The sequence below is a fragment of the Parasteatoda tepidariorum genome, chromosome 5 (genome assembly GCF_043381705.1).
Source record: "Parasteatoda tepidariorum isolate YZ-2023 chromosome 5, CAS_Ptep_4.0, whole genome shotgun sequence".
NCBI lineage: Eukaryota > Metazoa > Arthropoda > Arachnida > Araneae > Theridiidae > Parasteatoda > Parasteatoda tepidariorum.
Window position 1 is genome coordinate 91,477,775 of NC_092208.1, and position 26,003 is coordinate 91,503,777.

At 32.2% G+C, this 26,003-nt stretch overlaps 1 protein-coding gene across 1 annotated transcript in view; it reads left to right on the top strand.

The window, feature by feature from the left end:
- LOC107454243 (neuroplastin) overlaps positions 1–26,003 on the top strand; it is a 71,532-nt gene that overhangs the window by 27,536 nt on the left and 17,993 nt on the right. Inside the window, exon 6 of the mRNA XM_016071365.3 lies at positions 14–214. Within this exon, the coding sequence (XP_015926851.2) occupies positions 14–214 (201 nt within the window). The remainder of the gene's footprint in view (positions 1–13; positions 215–26,003) is intronic.

Genomic DNA, 26,003 nt, shown 5'->3' on the forward strand with positions numbered 1-26,003 from the left:
ATATTTGTTTCAGACAATGAAGATATTCATGAAATAAAAAAGAGAAATGATCGCCTCTCTATCTACACTTTCCGTAGTGGGGGTCGGCCAAGTTCTACTCTTAGGATGGATTATGTGACAGAGCAGGACAAGGGACTCTACATCTGCAGGGTTCACAACTCGATAGATTCGGGTACAGAAAGCGACGAAGAATCGGTATTTGTCCACGGTCCAGGTAATCATTTCTTCTTTCATCTCAACTTGATCGGGGAGGGGGGATTTGTAATCAGAAGAGGATACGCCAAACTCTTATCTACTTCGTTACCATGGTTTCAGCAAATCTTTTTTCCTGAAAATACCTGAAAATAATTCTTCAGCAAATTTTCTTTTTTTTTACCCTGCAAGTATTTTCCAACCAGGACCGGATTTAAGCTTGGTGGGGCCTTAAGCTACTGCAAATGACGGGGCCCCTTACAGGTTCAATTCTTTTTCTGTACATCTAAAATAAACTGTCTTTTTTATTGTTGAGTATTAACATTAATTTATTAAAAAATTAATAATATTATTTGATTGCTAAATATATTGATTGTGATGAGACTATAATGCAGAACCTTTCTTTTATTGCAAATTTTTTTTTTTTTTTTGAAGGAGGAAAAAAAATTTAAACAGAAACACATTTTAATCACTGAGTAAAAATTTGATATGCTGGAAGGGCCTTTACAATATATATTTAACAGAGGTTTTTTTTCCCTCGAAATTCTGAATATATGGAATTTGTAATTTTAAATGCTTTTTTTGCGAATTTTTTCTTTACGTTAAAGTTTTGCATTGCTGCTCAAAATCTATAAGACTTAGAAACTTGAGATTATGAAGATGTGTAAAAAATAAGTTTGAAAGAATACAATTCGATTATTAGTTTCATTTAATTTTATAACCGACATTGAACAGCCAATACATACATACATACATACATACATACATACATACATACATACATACACCAGAGTTGGCCAAAAAAGTAATCGATTACATTTTTCGATTACAGTCATCAATTACTTGTAATCATGATTACAATTTTCAAAAATTTTGATTACAGCTGTAATCATGAGTACAATATTGATTACAGTAATCAATTACTTGTAATCGTGATTACAAAGTTTGATTACAGCTGTAATCATGATTACATAGTCGATTACAGTAATCAATTACTTGTAATCATGATTACAATTTTCAAAAAATTTTGATTACAGCTGTAATCATGATTACAATTTTGATTACAGTAATCAATTACTTGTAATCATGATTCCAAGTAATTGCGATTACAAGTAATCACAACAAAAACGATTACAAGTAATTATGATTACAAGTAATCAAAAAATATGATTACATGTAATTTGATTACATGTAATTTGATTACATGTAATTATGATTACATGTAATCTAATTACACGATTACAAGACTATTGTATTCTTATAAATGATTATATTTTACAGTAGATAGTAGAATGTATTTTATAATGATACATTTTGCACGTATTAACATGTACTGCATTTTGTACGTATTTGTATACGTACAAATGAATGTAACTGAAATGTATGTACATATGATTTTATCTAGTGCATATGTTCAGACATTTTAGTATCACACACATGTACATACACTTATATTGTAGGTATAAAATATATGTACGTATGTATATAGATAATAATTACGTATGTATGTGCAAACAATGTAGGCATGTACATTTATACACAATGAATATATGCATTTTATGCAAATATTTGTGTATGTAAAATGTATATCTATGTTCATGTACGCATGTATATACAAGTACTTGTGTTTGTACGAACATACATACATTGTCTGTACAATGTATGTCCCATGCATGTATGTGCAATTTATTTATGAACAGTACAATATATGTATGCATGTACAATATAGGTATATCTGTAGGATGTACAATATATGTATGTATACATGTACATGATATGCATGTCCAGTGTATTTATGTACATGTACATAATATGTTCATGCTCAATGTAAGTATCCAAATATGCATAATACATTTGTGAACTATTGTACGTACATTGGGCGTATTTATATTTCACATATATTCATACATGCATTCGACATGCATAACGTACGTACATACACACATTTGAGATGCATATATTGTACAGATGTATATACATATAGCGTACAGATGTATATACATATAGCGTACAGATGTATATTCATATAATGTACATATGATGAAATGAACATATAATGTTCATATAATGTACATATGTGTGTACATATACAGTACGTATGTGCATAAATATATTGGGCATAATTCTTTCGTACAAATTTTACATGTGTACATGCATGCTATCCCTATCTATGCATATGGTGCAATGTATATATGTACAATGAATGTATCCACACATGTACAATACACGTATGTTCCATGTATGCATATCCATATGTACTATATATGCACGTACAATACATGAATGTATGTACATACATTGTACATGCGTACATACATTACACGTATACATATGTACATTACATTTATGTCTAAATATGTGTACAATGCAATAAATAAAATGCATGTAAGTTAACTTTTAATGACTCAAGCAAGTTAAATGACAAAATCAAACGATATTTAAATTTAGTTTTCAGCTTTAATTGTTCTATATCATTTTGAAATTCTCTGAATAAAAAATTATTTTCAGGTATTTTCATGAAATGTTTGACAATACAGATTTATTTTTTTTATAACATAATGCATGATTCATAGAAATTTTTTAAATGGTAAGAAAAACGGTAAATTTTATGTGTGGAATTAATATTTAGAAATTCCAAATAAAATTATCGTTTGCTTTCTAAAAAATATGAGGTCGAGTTTCATATACCTTAGAATAATTTTAAAACAAATTTTAATAACTTTACTCATATAAATTTTTTTAATGTATGCACAATGTATGTGTATATTGTAATTACATATATTTAAATGTACGCACGTATTTGTACATTACTTGTAATTATGTACATGTATACGTTGTATGCACATGCATACATTGTGCATATAACTATTTTTTTGTACATCCATGCATTACATGCGCATAAGTATTAACAAAGTATGTAGTTATACAAGTACATACGTAAGTTGTACATAAGTACATACTTTGCGTGCACATATATCGATGTACATATAAATATGCATGTATACATGTACGCATTTTATTTACGCAACTATGTGCATATATTGTACCTTTAAATAACATTTTTACATATTGTACGCAAATACGTACAATTTTATATACAAACGTACATTGTATATACGTGCTATTATCGTAAATTTATACAATATATGCACTTAAGTACATAAAAGCATGCAAACGCATAAACATTATTTTCATATACGTTCATACATACATTGTCTATGTATACAAAGATACAAAACATTGCCTTTTTGTACAAACTAACATACATGCGTACATGTATCATAAATGCATAATTATATGTACTAAGCATATGCGCATTGCATTAAGTATATTACAATATAATTATGAATATTGTACGTACAAACAACGTTTGTGCATACATTGTATGTATAGGAATCGCAAATTGTACGTTCATGCGTGCGTACATTCTATGTACATAAAAATATGTAAACACATGAATACTTACATAAAAAATTTGACTATAGTATACAATCGTAACAACTTGTAATCGTATAGATGGATTACAAGTAATCACAATTACATGTAATCAAATTACATGTAATCATGATTACATGTAATCATATATTTTGATTACTTGTAATCATAATTACTCGTAATTGTTTTTGTTGTGATTACTTGTAATCGCAATTACTTGGAATCATGATTACAAGTAATTGTTTTTGTTGGGATTACTTGTAATCGCAATTACTTGGAATCATGATTACAAGTAATTGATTACTGTAATCAAAATTGTAATCATAATTACAGCTGTAATCAAAATTTTTTGAAAGTTGTAATCACGATTACAAGTAATTGATTACTTGTAATCGCGATTACAAGTAATTGATTACATAGCTGTAATTATCTGTAATCAATTACAGTTGTAATCGATTACTGTAATCAACGGCCAACTCTGACATACACACACACATATATATATATATATAACTTTTTGCGTATTTAACTATATCTCGAATTAGTGACTAAGTGAATTTAAAATTTTTAGTACATAATTAAAAGATTCGTTTATCCAAAGATAATTCCATGCAAAAAATAACTTTTAGTAAATATTTATAACTTTTTTTTATTTTATTGAATTGTGGTCGAAAAAAAATTTGAAATGCAAGGTAAAGAACATTTTGCATCATTTAAAGAACATGATCTTACACGGCGAAATGCAAAATTTGAGCAAAATCGGTTACATAATTGCACAGAAATCGAATTTTAAATATCTGACTTTTTTGAAATTCAATGTCTCAGGTACTATTCAACCGATTTCGCTCAAATTTTCCATTTTATCATGTAAAATTATATTCTTTAAAATGATACAAAACATTGTATACCTAACAATTCAAAACTTTTTCAACCTTCATTAAATAAAATAATAAAAAATTAATAATAAATACTTATTAAAACTTATTCATTTCATGGAATTATCTTTGGATAACGGAATTTTATAATTTTGTGCAAAAAATTTTCAATTCGCTTAAAAATTTTTCGAGGTATAGCGAAATAAGCAAAAAATAAAATTAACTTTAAGAGGTCCAAAATTCAGAACGCTTTCCAGACCAAACTATTGAAACCATATTTGCCTGATTGCGGCTACCACCTATATTTTGGGGGTCAAAACTTTGAATTCGTCAAGAAGAGAAAAAAAGGTATGTTTCAGAGAAAGTACATTTTTGTGTCTGATTTCGTAACTTAAAATATAGTCTGCACTTAGAAATAAGCATATTTGAGGTTACTCTTTCGAGCTATTAAGACTGAGTTCTAGAACGCGAAAATCCAATTAAAAATTTTTCAGGATGGTTCGTTTTTTTTTGGGGGGGGGGAATTGTGCATGTAAGGTTTGTAGGTCGGAAGCTAGAATCATTTTGTTGAACTCAAAAAGAATACCATTTTTTAAAAAAAAGAGGTTTTCGTGTAGGTCATAACTGAGGAGGCTGTTAGAGGAAGGATGGACTGAGGCTTGTTGATAGTGATGTGATGGAAATTTTTGCACTCAAAGAGGGGGTAGTCTACAGATTCGGGGGAGTGACAATGGTCACAGAATGAGATAAACGCGAGTCTCATTTTGCATCAAATTGCATTTAATTGAGTTGTGTTACTTCGGAGACGAGAGTTCTAGATCAATGTGGTACTTTATTGAGTCAAGCGTTTGAGTCATTTACTCACTTAAAATGAACGAGTAAAAATCACTCAACTTGAGTGCTATTTCACTCTTTCATCTCGAAAAAAAGGAGCCTTCTCATCTTGAGTGAAAATAACTCAAATGAAAGAGTGATATGAAAAACACTCAAGTTTGAGTTAAAAAATTTCACTCAAACTTGAGTGATTTTCAGTATTACTTGAGTGGATCATTTTCACTCAAACTTGAGTGATTTTCAATCGTTTTTGATTGATTATATGTATCACTTGATTGGGTCCGTTTAACTTGAATTAGTGTGAATTTCAATCATTTTTCATTCATAATTAGAATCATTTAAGTTAATATATTTTAATCATACTATCATTATTTATTCTTTTTACTTGAATGTCATTTAAATCACATTTGAACTAAATTGTTATTTTCTGACTATTCACTGAATCTTTTAATGCTTATCATAAATTAGATGAACAGAAAAATATTTTTATCATGTATAATAGAAATAATTTATCAACATTCATTTCTTTTAAATTTCATCGATGGTTTGCTAAGAAATTTATAAGCTTTTTTTTTTAAATTTTAAAACTAAACAGTGATAATTGATAAAAAAAAAAAGCGAAAGCTTAGTAATCCATCTGTATTTAACAATATGCTGAATATAATTGCAAGATAATACTCTTCAGAGATCGAAAGCTTTGTGACAGACTTCAGTATAAAATTTTAAGAATTTTTAACTTTTCGTAATGAAACAAATTTTTTATGAACACTTTACATAACTTTTCATTTTATTTAGGTATTCAAATAGTAATTAAAGTGACTTGATTAGTACGTACTTAACCATATCCATCCTAGCTCTTGGGAATTCTTCCATTTTATTTGGATGATAACTTTTCTAGTTATTATTTTATTTATAAAGGGTTTGCTAAAATATACTTTTAGATATTGGTGAAAGCATAACGTCTTTTTAACAGGGTGCCCACTCAATTTCAGACAAAATTCCCTTCCACAAGTAAATTACAAATAAAATCATGGCCATATTTTATCTATATTATTCAATTTTTCTTCAGAAAAATTTGATTATTTTATTTGTAATGGTAAATATTAGATTTTCTGTGTAAAAAAATAATATCATTAAATGAGGATGGGAACAATTCAGTTTGACTAAAATGTAACATTTTTGCAACAAATAATTGTAAAAGATTTGGAATTGCTTAACTCGATTCTCAATAACTAACTACTGTTTCTGACAATTTTAAGACTGGTTATTTTCCAGGTAAAAAATAGAAATTATCCAGGATTTTGTGAAAAAAATTGCAACTTGCCCTGACTATTTCCTGATTTTTGGAGCTAAAATAAAATTTCCTGACAATATCCATTTTTCCCTGTTTTAATCGTTCATTTGTTTCAATGTAATTTACAAATGAACTTAACGCAATTTAATTGTAAAAGAAAGAAACATAATAGCATATTTGGTAATTTTTAACTTGCTTTTATATAACGTTATATGCATGTGTAACACAACTCTTAAAAATCACATTAAGTCATCAATTATAATTATAGAAAATATTTAATTTTCATGTCAGCAAGATTATGCAGATCTTAGTTCTAATTCCTTACTACTTTATAAAATGTTTTCTCGAAGTGGAGCAGTCAGCATCCTTGCAAAAAGAATTGGCACCTGATTGCTACAATACAACTGCAAAGGGTTAAGACTTTTAACATAATATGTGAGAATGTATTAGTGAATAAGACAACTAAATTACAGAAAAACAAAGATATTTTATTGTATATGTTTTCTTATACACATATTCTTTACGTGCTCACTCTAGATAGTAGATATTTAAGTTTTCTATAGGGCTTTTAGAAGCACCTTTTTCAGCTCATGCAGCATGAACTAAAGAAACGAGAAGAACATAGAGCTTGATTTACTGTACATTACATTGAAAACGAAGTGACTCTTAAACAAAAAGTCAATTGCTATAATGGAGCAAGTGTCTACAACTACAAACATCTTATCCAATGTAAGAAAAATTTCAAATCACCTGTGATTTTTTTTTTCTCCATTTCCCAGATGAGTAGGGCGGTCAATTTTATTTAGCTCATCATCAAAATTCACAATTTCCTGGAAAGAAAAAAAACATCTATACATTATGTAGACAATTTTTGAAACATAAATACTAATTTTGGTACGTTCTTTTTCTAATAAACTGACAAATTAATGCTTTTTTTCCCTTTTCGCACTAGTGAAATACAAACTGTTTCAGTTAAAAGTTCGAAGTACTTTAAAAATCTCAAACATTTTTGTAAACTTGAAAAAGACTTTTATAGCATATTTTTTATTCAAAAAATAAATTATAAAATAAAATTCATATCATTATTAAAATTCAACTATAAAACAAGACAATAAGTCAGAAAAATGCATTTTATATACATCACATTATTTACTCCTTTCACTTTAGTATATAAAACACAGAATTATTTATTTCTGTTTGACTCGGTGAGTTTCCGGCCCCCCGTCACTGAGAGAGGAAAAAAGATAAAAATATGCCATTGAAATTCACACATTTCAAAAAACTTGACTCAGTAAGAAAAATTTGTCTTACTTTTTTTAGCTATAATTTTAAAAATATTCAATAAAATTTAAATATTTTTTTTTTAAACAAATTGTTTTAAAAATTTTTGTTTTAAAATTTGAAAAAGAAATTGTTTAAAACTGTGCAAAATATAAGTAATTATTTATTTTTTCAACATTCAGATTTTTTTCTTGATTCGCCTTGAATTTAAAACCTTTTTCAGTTATCGAAATAAATTTAGAAAAGGATCTTTGTTGTCTCAATCATATGTAGCATATGATTTAACCGAAGTGGTAATCCTTCAGTCACGAAATATTTCAGTTCTATATTCAGAGTCAAACAGAGAGTCATAGAGTCATAGAGATAATAGTCAAAATCACTGTACTACTAAAAACCTAGAGAAGTGGCACATTTACAGTTTTGCCACTTCACTTTTATATAATTAATGGGAAAATCTATTAAATATGCTTACACCACATTCTGAAGGGAACTTGTTCTGAATCTGATTACTATGTGAGAACTGGAATATAAGAACACAATTGTTTTTAATAAATGATATAAAATACAAGGAATTTATAAATGGAGTTTACCGGCCAGGTGGCGTAGTTGTCAGCGTGCCTGACTGTGAAGCCAATGGCCACGGGATCGAATCCCGCTCAGGGCATAGATGTTTCTCTCTGCATGTGTTGTTGTCTGTTGTGTGCTACGTGAATGTGGCTCACCCTATGAACGGGTATCTGTGATCAACCTTCATATTTATTTTAACAATGTTGTTTCAGAGTTCTTACTTTTCATCAGTAAATAACTATTAGATTTGATGTTTCTTTAAACAAAATTATCACATTTTTTAGACACTAACTTGTTGGTTCTTTAAATATTCATCCTTCAGAACAAAGTCAAACTATCCTTTTGTAAGAAGGTTTGACCCAGTTTTTCAGCTCTTAAAAAAATTATATATAAAACATATTTTTTAATTTGACAAAGTTTCTAATTTAGGTAAAAAATATTGAATTAAACGGGGGGCTAATTTTATAAGCTAATAATAATTAATAATTTCAACTTTGAACTTATTATGTTAAAAAATGTATAAATAAAAAACTGTGCAAACCTTCTATATTTTCCCTAACTGCAACCAGGGCTAAAGAGAGAATAGAAGGGCTGGTTCACTCCTTTGAAGAAACTCTCGCCGCGCGAAACCTCCGATTTTCCCCTGTGACGTCATGGCGGCGCAAAGCTTGAACTTTTAATTCAAGAACGGAGCGTTCGGTCAACCTAACTCTCACCAATAATGGAGTAATTTTTTTTGTGACATATTCCAAGGCATTTCTATTATGATTTTCCACAGTTTTTTGTAGTGAATTACAAAAATTTAAAATTACTAGTGGGCCTGCGCCCCCCTGCTCGCTAACGCTCGCTAACACCCAAAAATTGCTACGCAATCTTATATGGTTTGCTGCGCAAACCAAGCTCGCTTCGCTCGCTACTAACTTAGGTACATTGCAAATGCACAAAATTCTAAGAATTCAAAAAAATCATTCAAATCCATATAACAACTTTTTTTTAAAAAAAAAGTTACATCTTTTTAGTAAATACTAAGTCATTAAAATAAATTTGAATTCAAATAAATGACATATAATTCGTTAAACCTATTAGAAATGTGCTATAGTATAAAATCTTGAAGCGTAACAGTACGACTGAGACTCATTTTTCAATGAATAACTAATAACAATAATAAAACAAATAAATTCGTGGTATAAATCAAAAATCGTCAAATAAATTCGTAATATATAAATTCGTGAAAAAAAGCGCTGTTGACAAAATACTAACATAGAGATCTATCGACAAAGACTACTCACGTCTGCCTAGCTTAATAGTATGAGATTGCCGCAGCTGATAGCTGAATTTTACGAAGAGATCACATTTGGCGAGAATGCTCTCTCTGGTTATTTCCGTTTCCGTTTTTAAAAGCGCTATATGTTGAGACACCTCAGATTTATTTGACATGTGACATTTTTAGCGGCAATCATTGGTCGATTTTCTAGCATTGCCATTCGGGGAGTTGTAATGAGGCTTTTTTTTGTCGCCGTGTAAGAGAAATGTATATATAGATTAACGAAATGCCAGTTTGCAATAATTCTGATAGAAACGCAAAAGGGAAAAATATAATTTTCCACTTGTTCCCTAAAGTAAATGAACAGCTATGTAAAGAATGGCTTCAATGTTGCAAACGAAATGACCCAGTTAATATTAAATATGCACGAATATGCAGTAAGCATTTCTTGAAAGAAGATTATGAGGATGATATGAGAAATCGTTTGCTTGGATTGCCAATTAGAATGATTTTAAAATCTACTGAAATACCAAAATTAAATTTGCCATTTTCTTCTTTACAAACAAGTTCTTCTCGGCAAGAAAGATTGAATAACCGCAAAGTGTTGGTTCAATCATTGGACAAATTAGAAACTCTAAGCCCAAAGAAAAGCAATTTTAATACTATGAAAGAAATTTTTTTTTTAAGTGCAGCAAATTTTGATAATACTACAATTCGAAACAGAAGTTAAAGTACTGAAGGAGAGAATTGAAACTTTAGAAAAAGGATTCGAAAAATAAAAATAATGAAGAAATAAAGTTTAAAAAATATCAGTTCAGCGTATGAAACGGTGGAACACATCCAGAAAAAAAATTCTGAGCAAAGAAGGGAATTTGTAAAATTAGAACAAGCTTAAATAATTAAAAGCTGTAAATAATTAATAGTTGAATTCTCCTAATTTCATAATATATTCTTAATGTAGTTATCAATGTAGTTTCAATTATTTTCTCTTAAATTTAAATATCTATAAACAATTGTAAAATTTCTAATATTATTATAAACCTAAATTATTATTTTGCTTCAGTAATTAGCGTTTAAGGTTGTTGTTTCCTAATGATTAAGAATGAACAATTTGCCATTAACAGCATATTTTAAAATCAGGATTTTAAATTTAACCCAACTCAACTGATTATTGTTATCGTACAATATGTATCTAAAAAGTATCAATATATGCTTTAATTTTTTTAATAATAAAAGTTAAACTAAAAATTTTAAAATAAAGTATTTATAGTGTCATTTTCGACAACCAGTAAAATATTTTTATTAGTTTAAAATGGTATTTTTTTATTTATATTATGGTCAGGAAAAAATTTTTGAACTATGTTTTTGAACGAAAATAATGTGTTTATTGTCTAAAGTTTGAAAGCTAATATCAAGCGAAAGTAGAACTTATTTTTACTGAGAGAATGATGCATAGTTTTCATAATATCTTTGCTTGCGATCTCCGAGATCTGTATGCGGCGTGATCTCCCGAGGAGGGAAATCGTAGCTTTAGCTCTAAGAGAAGAATGAACCAGCCCTGAACAAAAGTTGATTTAATGAAAACATTTGTTTACCTCCAAAGATGAACAATTTATGTCTTCTTAATATCCTACGAAAATTTTGATATAGAAATTCGGAGTTCACAGATTCATGTACGATTAATTTGGAAAATAACAAAATAAAATCAATTACGATAATTAAGTAAATTAAACAATAAGGCTATTTGAAACATTTAGGATAGTTAACGAAAAAAAAAAAAGCTTTTATAATAAATTAGGAAAAATATCTAAATTTTGTAAAAAGGAAAAATTAGAATTGAACATGGACCACTTTAACGATAATGTGACACAACGGAAATATGAAAACAGAGTGACCCAAAGAAATACTAACAAGACCCTCCCCCTGTTTACAGCCCTAGAAATTTTTTGTTCCAATCAATTTATGACCAGAAATCAGACAAAAGGGTGTTTCTGTATGCGACTATCCGATATTTCGGAAGCTAGGACAAAAGAGTCCAAGGCAAATCGAGGCAGACTCAAAGCGTCTTCCCGCAGTGTAGTAGTAAAATTAGGAGGTTATTTGACAACTCTGTGGGTGGTAGCTGCGAATATATATGCGGTTGATATATGTGGATATATGCGTTTTATTGCTCCTTTGGTTAGAAAAGTGAAGAATAACAATTATTTTATATTATACAATTATTCTTACTGAAATGTATTCGAATGAAAGGAAAAAACAAGATTTGCCGAAACCATGGCAACGGAGAGGAGAAAAGTGTGAAGAGTGGGGAAATAGCGTAGTCTTGAGACACTTATTTTATTTACAAAGCGTATATATTATTCAAAAAATCATTTGGCTTTGAAATTGCAACACTACCTTTTGAACTCAAATAATCTTCATGTTTTCTTGTGGACTCCTAGTGGCAGTCCACAAGAGAACGTTTGGTTAACATGCTTTTTCGAAGCTCTGTCTCTACGGGAAAAAAAGCCACAAGTGCCTTGAAACAGAGCTATAATTTTAAACTATCTGTGTCATCTTGCCATAAAGAATTATCTGGCATTTAAAACGAAAAAATAACTTAAAAATTTTAAAAGTTATTAATCTTTTTTTAAAAAGAATCGCCAATTTGGCGATATTTTTTCCATCGAAACTTTATTTTTATTTTTTGCAAGTTTTTACGAGCCCAGATAATGCAGCATTGGAGCAAGTTTTTAAATATTGTAAAATTAGACCACAAACGCCTCAAAACAATGGCTCTTCTCCATATTGACGTTTTGAGCTTTTTTCAAAATAAACATCGAAGGTGCTGGCTAAGGATATGCTCAACTTGACCCAACAGTAACTGTTGCAAAGTCGCAGCAGTTGTAAAAATATAGAATATTATTTGCAAAAAAGAACTATTTGATGCGACGACAGAACCTTCGAAAAACAGCCTCCATGACCCGTCTTCAGATTACAGAGACCCTTGAACCTGTGCGAGTGTTTCGAGAGACAGTCATGATCTAACTCCGCCACCATTTTAAGTCTGAGCTATTGAGACTTTTCAGAACTTATGAATTGTTCTTTTTGAATTCTTCAGACATGGTATTTTTGATTAATCGGTTTAATATTCCAATCAAAAGATATTCTGGGAGGAGATATAGTATAGCCAATTAAATTTTTAAGATTTTCCCACTTACCTTACGGTGTTATATCGCGAGTTTCTCGATATTACTTTCAACTGTTGCAGTAGAAAATTTAAAATCAATTTTAAACATAATTATTATAATCCTAATGAAATTTAATTTTTTAATAGGACTATATGAATAGGAATATATTTAAATTTTGCATTTTGTTCCACCTTAAAAAGAATTTTTCTTCTTCAAAAAGAATGTCAAGTTAAGAAAGATAACCAGTATGAAATATGTCTCTTCAGATTGAGTGGATCAGTGTTTCCTAAAGTGTGGTACGCGTACCCCCAGGGATACCGGAACAATTTAGCGGGGGTGCGCTTTCGTATGCGAAATATCTTACAGCAAACGATAATTTCAAAAAGTTTTATTTAAAAACAAAGCTAGCCATGAAAATTTACGATTACGTATTTTTCTATTGGGTATTTTTTTCCAGAGTTAACAGTTAATAATTAGTGGTGTCAACAGCCAATTATGATTTTTAACTTTTGTGCAATTTTTTTATAGTAAAAAATACATTCATTTTTTAATTAGTGGTGCACAGCGTTACGAAAAATTTAGAAAGGGTACACTAAAGTCATAAGTTTAGGAAACACTGAAGTAGATGAAGATAAGCTATTTTATCTTGCCAAAGGATGACGCATTTCCGAATAGCTGTTTATTCCATAATTTTACAAGGAAGCTATATTTATAATATTTTTGCACTATAAAATATCCGCTACTTACAATGGATGCAATACCGGTGCTTTAAGTCATTTTGCCCAATTAGATTAACTTATTAGTAAGGAATGCATACCTCTCAAGTAAGAAACATGTTAATCTCATTTTTAACTTCAATTGGACGTACCGGAGAGTAAAATCTCCCTAATAGAGAGATTTTGCACTTTTTTCACCTGATATGCTACGTCCTTCCTCTCAACTAGATAAAATGGAGGAAAATGAGAGCAAAATCTCTCCAATAAAAAGATTATTACTATCCTCTCCATCTGAATCGTTACGCTCAACTAGATGAACGAAACTAACTGAACGAAAAAGACAGTTAAATCTCTCTAATACGATGATTATAACAATATTCTATATCTGAATCGCAACGTCTTTCCAAATATACATTATTAGGTTAAATCGTTGGAGAGGAAAGTACTCTTCTTATAATAGGTAAATTTTGTGCCTCCCTTTGCCTGATCTACTACGCTATTTGTCTCAATTACATCAATGCTTCGAAGTAATTTATCTTCTCACGACTCTTTATTAAAGGTATGAATGTATGTTGGCACAAATAACGCGTGTATTAATATTTCTTTTTTAACTGCGTAGATCTTATTTCTTTCTCCAGAATTCAAGGTAAGTTTCTACTAATGATATTCCCACGATTTCCGAAAAAGTAAACTGATGTGACACACGTCATATTTTAGATACAATACAGGAAAAGTAGAAACACTTTATAGTACCTGTCTTTATTTGCAAAAAAAAATGAAACTTATTTCATTCAAGGAATTTTGAAGAGATCTGAACAAGACAGCGGAATATCAAGTGAGTATGCTGGGTGGAGCAACACATCCCATAATTTTTGACTGATCACCATAGATGTAGGTGGTCTCGCGTTGTCGTTATCGTTCACTACTCCTTTACTACTGATGAGCTGATGACGTTTCGGGATGACAGCTTCGTTAAAACTGGGTCCAATTGCTTATGGTGCATGTCCGAACTTATTATACCGTTTCTTTGTGGAAGATCAACAAAAAAAACCACACTTCCAATCCCATCATACTGAGAGCATAACCTTCTTTTAATAAAGTTCTTCTCCAGACCAAATCCGTTTGTGCACCACACTGTTGTAAACAATTTACTTCTCCCCACCAGAGTTATCCTTCGTTTCAAAAAAGGATGGATTTCTTCACCTTTCATGAACATATCCCTGATGTTTATTCTTGACCTCAATGGATGGTTGACAATGTTAAGCTAAGCCCAGATGGCGCTAGGTGTTAAAATTCGTCGTAAGACACTTCCGGGTTACTACTTCCGACTGATTTTTACCTCCAAGCTTGAGAAAACGTACCATCCATATACTATTATTATAATTGTAATGTTTCCAATGTAATGCGTGCTTTCAATCTATTCCTCAAATGAATTCGGAAGCTTACTGTGATGCTACCCAACAACAAATAACCAACGGTGCTATTTTACACAAATATAGCCATACGAGGGATGACACTGTGACTAACCATACACTTTATTTATATTGTTCAATTTGTTTTAGTCTCACGACCTGTTAGAATTTATGAATGACAGAAAACTCTCATGAATGACGCGCGTAAACTAAAGCAAAAATCACAATTATAAAACTTTCGAGAATATTTCGCACATTGCCTCGTGGATATTTTTATTGATCAACTGTTATCCATCATGAGCACTGGAATTTAGGTTTGAATAGTTACACAATAACACAGAAAAAATTTAGGAAATTCGTTGTTTAAAAGGCATAGTTTTTTTTTAAAGATAGAGCCTTGTTTTTAAATATATTCTTATTTAAAAAAGTTTTTTTTTATCATAAATGGTCAATTAAAACCGATAGCGTGAAATGATAATAGCCATTGTTCACAGAGGCGTATAAGAGTATTATCGTGTAAAATTGATTTCACAATGGTTGATCGATCGGTCAGAAACTAGAGTGAACCGAGCCGTGAAATTTTCGGCATGGCTTTCTGACAATTAGAAGGCTTTAGAAATGGAGCTTTACGAAGTTCTGCTCGAGCAAGGAAAGGATTATTATTGAAGAATAATAGAGTGAAACCAACCTTTTCTTGTAGAGTCCTGAATTTGAAAATGTTTCACTGCTTTAGAAAAAAGAATCTAAGTTTAATTTTTTTTTCTTCTTTTTTTTTTAATTAAGGAAAAAAATCTAAACTATTAGGTTTTTGAAAAATTCTAATCACTCCGGATTTTGATTGTGGAATATCCGGAGCAAAATTTTGAAATTTTGCTTACTGACCAGTGGCCGGCTGGGCCATTCATAATAATGGGCACTTTTTCAAAAATTTAAAGCGATTTAAAAACTATTAGTATTAATAACGTGAGGCATTTCTTTTGAAACATTTCTGAAATATAGTGAGCATTACAGGTTCATTTCTTAAATAAAGAAAAGTTTTAAGAATTAAGCGCGAAATAAAATAATTTTCAGAGCATTATAAAATATTCATAATAATTCCGAATTTATAATAATAATAGTAATTATAACAATGATAGAGAGGCTATATTGCTATAATAATAATTAATTAAACGGGGATGTACCTCAGGGGATAGAGCGTTCGTTTCGCACATGAAAGGCTTGGAGTATGATCCCCCACACCTCCACTTATGAGCCGGGGGATAGAGCTTCCAAAAGGTGAACCGGATTCGAATTCCAACAATGGCTGATCGATACAAATTACGTACCCGGCTCGCACCGACCACGGTGCTGACGTGAAATATCCTCAGTGGTAAACGGACTATGGGTTAGAGTCCCCTTGCAGTGAGGCTAACCGGTGGAGATTTTCGTGGTTTTCCTTTCCATGCAACTCAAATACCGAGTTGTTCCATCAAAAAGTCATCCACGACAGCAAATTTCTCCCAATACTTAATCCAGGTGTTCGCTTGTCTTCTGGATTATGTTCAAAATGACAAGGCTATGGAGTTGAACATTAGTAGTCGTTAACCAGAAAATTGGATCTGCTGCTCAGCGACGGTTATGAGATAAAATAATAAAGCTCACATCGATCGCCTCCTGTGATGACCTAGGCAGACACATTTTGTTATATTTAGTCGCTCTGTGACTAGTAATTTCTTTTAATTCTGCCCTGTAGAGCAGTCATATCAAAGATACGGCCCGCGGGCCACATCCGGCCCCCGGTTCGTATTAATACGGCCCGCGATCACGATGTGTCACAGAAAGAAGAATCGTGGTTTTTTAGAGCTTTTAGACTTCACTCGATTCCTCTACGGAAGTTTTAAAATGTGCACACTACATTTATAAGTAATTTCAAGGGCAGCGCGTGCCTAGACAAGCGAGAGAGATAGACAGTAACGCCATTTCTTAGCAACAAGAGGAATCTTCGACTGGAATATACTTAGCAGCACAACTACGGATGGCGCTACTGCCATGGCTGGCAAACGCTAAATTAAAACAGAAAACATCAGGGAATTTTGTGGGATTTTCCTGTATAATTCATCAGGAATCATTGGCATCCAAACATTTAAAAATGGACCATGTCATGCAACCTATAATTAAAATAATAAATTTTATAAGGAGCAGAGGACTGAATCACCGACAGATCAGGCAGTTTTTACAAGATTTGAACGAAAAATTTTTTGCTGACCCTTATTTCACCTAAATTCGTTGGCTCAGTCGAGGAGTAGTTTTAGAAAGATTTTTTTCATTACGTGACCCTATTCAAACTTTCATGTTAGAAAAAGGCAACCCAGTTGATTATGACAATGACTTTTGGATTGATTGTGCCTTTTTGGTAGATATGAATTAACACTTGAGTGATCTGAATGTAAAGTTACAGGGTAAAAATTTGATTGTCACTCAAATGTATTCATGTATTCAAGCCTTTGAAACGAAGTTGAGGCTGTGGGAAAATCAGGTAATAAATCAAACTTTGGATCATTTCCCTCATTTAAAATCATTTGGCACCGTGAACCAAAGAAAATTGGATCAATATTCTCAATTTCTGAAAAATCTGATCACGGAATTCAACAATCGTTTTGAAGAATTCCACAAAATGAACGAAACGGAATTCCCAATTTTCAACAATCCATTCAATTTTGAAGCTTCATAAGCACCAGTTCATTTGCAAATGGAGTTGATAAATCCTCAATCGGACAGTATTTTGAAAGAAAAATTTAAAGAGGTTAACGCTCTTACATTTTATACACAATATTTCAAGAGTTTGGATAACTACCCGGAATCAAAAAAGCATGCAGCACGCATTCTGTGCGTGTTTGGTAGCACCTATTTATTCGAGCAGATGTTTCATGAAAATAATTAAGAACAAACATCGTGCAAGACTTACGAATGAACATCTCCAATCAATTCTTAAAATAATTATAACAAATATGAAACCGGACATCAATGAGCTTGTCAAAAACAAAAGAAGTCAGGTATCTGGATCCTCGAGCTCAAAATAATTACCATCTTTATAACTTTATAATATACGGTTGTTAAAAATCATATTAAACTATATAATTAGGTAAATAAAATTTTATAATAATTCAGTACATTTTATTTATTCGCATCTGGCCCGCCTATATGTTCTAAATATAATATATGGCCCTCTGCAATAAATCTAAATCTCTCTCTAAATATAATATACGGCCATTTTCCAGTTAATGTTTATGATACATTTTCAATTTTTGTTATCTTTCAAGAGTCTAGCGACTCACTTCTAAAATGACCCTCTAATCTAGAAATACAGTAACATACTGCGTATGGTGAAATTGATGTTTTCTCGGTCTGGGAGTACTGCAGCGGTTGAAAGGGACTTTTTAGCAATGAAATTACAAAAAAACACATTAAGTACTGGTCCTAAACAAGAAGTGTTAAACGCAATTATGAACATCTACCTAAATGGAAAACCCCTTTCAGATTTCTGTGCAGAAACCTCTGTAAGTCATTGGCTGGATTGTGGAACTGGCAAACGTCATATTTGATTCATTTTAAAAACGGATAAATTGACATTCCAGATAACTTCACCACTGTCATTTAAATTATTTCATAATAGAATTAAATTATTTCATGAAAGAAAGAAATTATTTCATAAAAGAGATACAAGGTTTTACTATTAGTAACCTAGCATTTCTTTTATTACTGTGCAACGTAATCCTAGTAACTACTAATTCATTGTGCAATTTATATAAATGTTTGCAATACGTTTGCAATAAATAAGAGAAAATTATATTTTTACTAGGAGGCTCCGCCCCCTGTTCGCTAACGCTCGCCAACCCCCGAGAATTGCTACGCAATCCTATGTGGTTCACGCCGTGAACCATGGCTCGCTGCGCTCGCTCGCCAATGAACACAATGTTCTAGCACAAAGACATAGTATATTATTATCAAAGACATAGTATTTTATCATCAAAGACATAGCATTGTACTTATGTAGAAGAATTCTATCAATGTTCTTATTGGCTTTTAAAAAAGTAGATTAGCTATTTAGATTGTACATGGTGAAAAAATCAAAACGTTAGCTAAATGAGAAACATATTAGCGAAATAAATTATCAAATATTGCAGTTACTCACCTAAATTCAACAAGATGTGTATAATAAATTAGTTAATGCTAGAAATTCTGCAAGTTTTAGAAAAAAATTTTTATTATTTAAGAATATAAACTTTAAACCCTAACTTTTCCTTGTGAGATAATAACCCTCAAAAAGTCTTTCATTTTCAAGAACACAAAAATTTGTTTTATCGCCAAATGAAATATTTTTTGGTGATCAGTATTATTGAAATCAATTTTTATATTAATTAACATTTGTGATAAAGTACTTAACATTTTAGAACAAAATAAGGATGTCTTACATACAATAAATTAAAATGCATGGCTGTTAGCATTACCCGAGAAATACCACGTGGAGGTCGCCATGCTGCATTTCTAATCGGGGAGTTTTGATTTTGGCAGTTCCCCTTGCCTACTGCCAATAGAAGTTTCAATTAAATTTTTTCCAAAAAACATTTTTTTCTGCAAAGCTCTAAGAAATTAACACTAAGCATTTAGAATTTCTTTGAAAACACAATTATAGATTTGGCATCTTGGAGCAATTACTGAAAGGCTGTCAAATGACTTAACTCTTGACAGGCCAACATAAAGTTGTCCATGACTAAAAACTTGTTTAGTCAATACTAAACTGATTTTCTCAAAAGTCTGACCTTGTGACTTATTTATAGTCATGGAGAAGGCCAGCCTAATTAATTCCTAATTGAGTTTAAATTAAATATTATCATGTTTTTAGGGCATGAATCTGAATTGAACAACCTGATAATGCTCACTCTGGTTATTGTTTCCGTTTTTAAAAGCGCTATATGTTGAGCCACCTCATGTGACATTTGCCATGTGACATTTTTAGCAGCAATCATTGGTCAATTTTCTAACGTTGCCATTCGGGAAGTTGTAATGAGGCTTTTTTTTTGGTGCCGTGTAAGATAAATATATATATATAGATTTATTTAGAAGCTACGGGTGAGTTTCAAAGGAGGACGGGTACATTGTTATACAAGCCGTCCTCGGGAACGGGTAAAATTTCTGAGTTTTTTCGAGCCCGGAATAAAACCATTAAAATAATTTTACTTTATTTTATTAGAAGGTACTTATATGGTTTTAAGGTGGCCTTTCAACTTTTAAAATTTCTTATTTTATTTTATTTTATAACCGTCGTTGAACAGCCGACCCAATTTCATGGGTTTACGACTACTTACGTTCAACTCCGTAGCCTTGTAATTTTGAACCAATCCAGAATACAAGGAAACTTCTGGATCAGTACCCCCAGAGGTATTGATTTGTTGTGGGAACATGGAGGACTTTGAGACTCGACAGATTTAACGTGCATCAGTCACCATTTACTACACGGGGAGTCTTCGGCCGGCAAGGATCGAACCCACGACCTCTTGTATATGGGCCCAGCGCCCTACCGACCAGGCTATCTCTGCCCAAAATTTCTTATTGTAACAATCGAGAGATAAATTAAGCAGGCAAAACCTTATTGAAACTTGTATTGTCATGAGGTACAGATCTCTGGAGGAGAATTGCGCACTATAGTTTGTCAGAAAGTAATCAAAGTTTTATCGAGGATACATTTATTTGGCTTTAAAAAGACAATAAATTCTTTTTTTATCAGACAGGAAATTATTAAAATTTGCAAAGTCATCGGGCACAAAGTGTTTTTCAATTACAAGACTCCATGCTCATTGACAGAAAACGAGTTTATGAAAACATAGTAATAATGAAGATAAGCACAGATAAAAATGACAAGGAAACATAAGTCACTATGAAACAGGAACAAGCTGATTTTATTTAATGATCCCAGATAACTAAACTTGAATCATCGTTAATCTGCAATTTATCTCATCGGACTTAAGGCTCTATTTCGACTAACAGACCAAGAATTAAAATTTCAATTAAAAAATAGAAATATGGTAAAAATTATCGTTTGCACTCTTGGCCGAAGTTAATAGTGTGCATTCCACTAATAGCCTTATTGCGTACGTATTTTGTCATTCTGTGTTTCTTAGATGGACAGAAAATACACATTCTACGGTTTCTCGTTTTATAGTTGTTACCGCGAATGATCAAAATCAGGAAAATGTCGACTTTCACCGGTGAATGTCAACCATCACATAGTATCTTTGGTGAATGTTCGAAAGAATTTGTTACATACGATTTGATGTTGATTTATTCCTTGATATTATTATTATATCTTTTGAATAGTTTAATATCTGTGTTGAGGATAGATTAGGAGAAACATCAGTATTCGGAGTACCTGTTAAATGCATACCGGGCACTTAACTTCAGTTCAGGTAAGGTATACAGGGCAGAGGCATTGAACCTTAAGAAAACGTTGATGTAGGGCATACCGGACAAATGCATACTGTGCAGTGGCACTTAACTAGACCTGGTGTATATTTCGTACATTCACCGGTAGAAGAAGTCAACAACCACCCATTTCTGTCATTCACATATTTTTTCAGTGTTTATTTTGATGAAGCTAAATATTCGACTGTTGAACGACAGTTACAGTAAATCTTGAAAAGTAACAGCCGTGCCGTTGGATGACTCATTTTACTACCTACTTATGAAGGTACTGTCAGTAAGCGGCTACGGGGATATCTCGTAAAATTGGCAGGGGGTGGTAGTTTCTATCAAACGAATGTTTAATATTCTAGGGTTAATATATTTGACTTTTACACTGTAAGAAATGTTTTATTATTCATCTCAAATAATATATTTTTTTTGCGTGAACTATTTTTTTTTAAAATAAGCTTCCACACGCGTAGACGGCGTACATCGAAGAATGGCACATCGATACCTACTACACCTAAGATGCCACATCGATACCTACGGTATAGATGTGGCACCTTCATTTAGATTATTGAAGTGCTTAAAATAAACTTCAAATATTCTGAACTGAGCATCGTGACTGATTGCATAATAATTTTAACTCACATAAAAAGTTGGTTCAATTAAAAAAAAATATTAAGAAAAATACTAAAATTGTAAAAGTTTATGCACCACATAATGCGCAAAAATGAACTGGATGGTCCATTGACTCTGTCTCGCACGTGACACTTGAAAATTAATCTAAACAATAAAACAATATTTTGTAAATATTTATCGATGCTTGAAATACTTAAAGCAAAATAAAATAAAAAATTTTTATTCATATAAACAGTAAAATTTTAATTTCGAAGAGTCTCTCTGCAGAGGACAGTAATGATGTCATTATTTTTTTACCAGTATTTTTTACCCCTTCTTCCCTTTGCCCCAAAGTGTTACATTTCACTTGACCCCTCTTGTCACATCTCACGCTATATTGCATAAGCAAATACCAGCAATTCAAAACTCTCACTATATAAACTCATGTTTGTGAAAATTGCAACACCATGAAGAACTTACGCGAGTGAGTTGAAATTTTCAGGAAATGCTAAGTAGAGCATAATATGCAAATTATTAGAATTTCAGACCCGTAGCGCATGAGTATGCTGAGCAGCGCCCTCTGAACGGCAGATGGATCCGAATAAATAGACGGCTGCAGCGAGGCGTGTATGGTTATCGGTGGTTATCTGCTAGTGGTAAACGTTAGCTTAGTCATTACTTATGCCTATTCGACGAAAGAGAGCGAGATTTCAACAACTTACGGAGTTTAAACGGGGGAGAATCATCGGCCTTCGTGAAGCTGGATTATCTTATCGTGCAGTAGCCGCTCGTGTGCAGCGTAACAGCAGCACAGTGATGCGTGTTTGAAAGCAGTGGATGGACGAGTGTCGGACAACTCGGAAATCCGGGAGTGGACCCCGAAATGTCACGTCAGCTCGCGATGATAGACACCTGTTCGGCGTTGCGCTAACGGACCGTACGGCTCCCTCTAGACAACTGGCAGCACGGTGGTCAATAGCTACAGGTGTTTCATTGTGTGCTTTATCAATTCGTAGACGTCTGCTGCAGCGTGGACTGCGCGCAAGGACTCCTTTATACAGGATCCCCTCACGCTAAACCTTCGCCGCCTGCGGCTGCAATAGGACAACCAGCATAGGGACTGGCGTGCTGATTGGCAGCGTGTCGTGTTTTCTGATGAATCTCGCTTCAATTTGAGGTACCATGATGGCCGCATTCGTGTCAGACGCTATGCCGGTGAATGCCATCTTCCGGAGTGCGTTATCGAACGCCACAGTGGACGAACACCCGGAGTTATGGTCTGGGGTGCCATAGCATATCATGGACGATCTCAATTGCTACGAATTGTGGGTAATCTGAACAACAACCGGTACATCAGTGAAGTTTTACTGCCCTAAGCTGTTCCCTTCCTTCAAGCCTTTCCAGGCGCTGTATTTCAACAAGACAATGCCCGCCCTCATATTGCTAGGACTGTTCAATCCTTCCTTGCATTGCGGCAGGTACAGCTTCTTCCTTGGCCTGCGTATTCCCCAGATATGTCACCGATTGAAGATGTATGTTATTTCGTTGGTCGGTGCCTCGCTCGTGATCCTCGTCCTGTTGCTTCTACAGACGAACTTTGGGTACGCATACAAACTATATGGAATGCTCTTCATTCAGACAGACATTCAAAATTTGCTTGACTCCATGCCACGTCGTGTACCAGCGCTTATTGCAGTGCGTGGTGGCTACACAAAATACTGATTTCGATCTCTTGTTATTGTTTGTTTGCTTTGAAAGTTTAATCATTTATTTGTACCACTACCACTCAACTGTGTAGGAAATTTCATTCAATTATGACGATTCCTTCACGGTGTTGCAATTTTCACAAACATGAGATTATAATATTTCAAATTTTATTTTTAAACTTTATATATTTTAATAAAGTTTGTAAGTATAACAATAATATTGAATGGTTAGGTGTGTACTCATTTTGATGAAAAATATATTATAAACTAATTACATAAAATATTTAATCTGCTGACTTTAAATGTTTTAATTTTAACCAAAATGTGTGATATCATACTTCTTGGTAACCCTATCCATCCCTCTAGTCACGAGACTGTCACGGTTTCTAACCCCTTGTGTGACATCATTTATGGACAGCCCGCATCTCTGTACATCCTTTGATGAGTTCCTATCATTTGGAATTCACCTTCTTTTCTCTTACTTACTCAAGTCATGAAAAAGCATTGGCTTGAAATGCAAATTTTATGATTCGGAGTCACACGCATAACAAGCATTATTTATAAATGTTTAAAATAAATTTTTAAAAAAAGTGTTACTGCAAGCTATGGAGGGTTGACTGAATGTAAACAATGATAATCTTCCTAAATCCAAAAGAAATTTAAAAAAAAACTTCCGTGGCATTTCTCCGCTTATCGTGTAAATTGGCTGGGTATTCAAGGAAGTTTGCTTAAATGTACGCGTAATTTTAACATTCATAAGAGTTTTCTGTCATTTAAAAATTCTAACTGGTCGTGAGCCTAAAATTTTTTTTATAAAATTAATATCAAAACATAAATAAAGTGTAAGGTTTTTCACATGTTTTGAGTATTATCCCTTATTTGGCTATATTAGTGTAAAATATGGATGTTGGTTATTTTTTTGGATAGCATCATAGCGTGCTTGTGAAGTCTTCCTAATTCATTTGTTGTTTGTTTTGTTGAGATTTAAATGTAAAAGACGCTTTATATTGTAAACACTAAAAACATTGAATAGCGCGCTCTTTATGCGTAAAAATCAATCGGAAGTAGTAATCCGGAAGTACTACAACGAGTTATAACCCCTAGCGCTATCTGTACTTAGATTTACAGGGTCAATCAGCAATAATATTGGGTTTCTAGTGGAAGTAAGGGCAAACTTCCATTGCGGTAGCCCAAGAAGGCGATTACTCCCAACACTATCGCTGTACGACTTGTCATTGTGGGACCAAGATAAAAGTTTTGTAGCTTTCAATCAATAAAATATGCTAAGTAGAAGGGCAAAATACAACAATTAATTCACTACTTTTAAAATATTAAATGATTCCCTCTGACCTATCGATACTTTAAAATGTGCAGAGAAAATGTGTGTCATTTCTAAAAGTGCTATCCCAAGTACTAAAACGTTGGAAATGACTGACATAAGCGTAAAAACTAATAGTTACTCTCATGTTCACTTTAATGAACAAAATTTCATTATTTTTTTTAGCCTATTTATACCATTCTAACTGCCTGTTTATAAGTCATATTGTGGAAAGAGTATAAAATAAATACAGTGTATCAGTTTAAAATTGGCCTCCATTTGTGTTAAAACGAGCGTGAGTTGGGAAAACAAATATAAAACGAGAAAAAATAATATCAAGTAGTAGTTGAGTTTCTTTATGACGGCTTATAGTGGCTTTTTCCAAAAATAGTTAGTTAAATAGGTAATTCCTATTTAAAAGTCCGGGCTAAAAAAGAAACCAACAACGAAACCTAATTATTGAAACCGCAACCATAAAAATTATTTCCATCCATTAGCTATGTAGCTTAATCGAACGCAGGTTAGTATTTTGGGAAATTTTTTTTTTAATTGTGGAAAAGTAAGGGGAAAAAAAATAAAGCTTTATGTGTCACTTCTTGTAAGATAGCTATGATGATGCCGGAAGTGAAACTAAAAATAAGTTTCGCTTTCTTAAATATGCTAGTAAAAAACATCTGTAAAAAGGGATCTGGCATTTGCGCGACCGACAACCGAATATTTACATTTTCACGCAGGCAGGTCTTTCTGCTGTGCGCAGAGCCGAAGATGATGGAGAAATTTTAATGTATAAATGTTTGTGTTCGTCTCTTAATGTGACTATTGTAAATGATTAAACTTTTATTTATGATTGCGTAATGATAAGTTGATATCATAGAGTAGT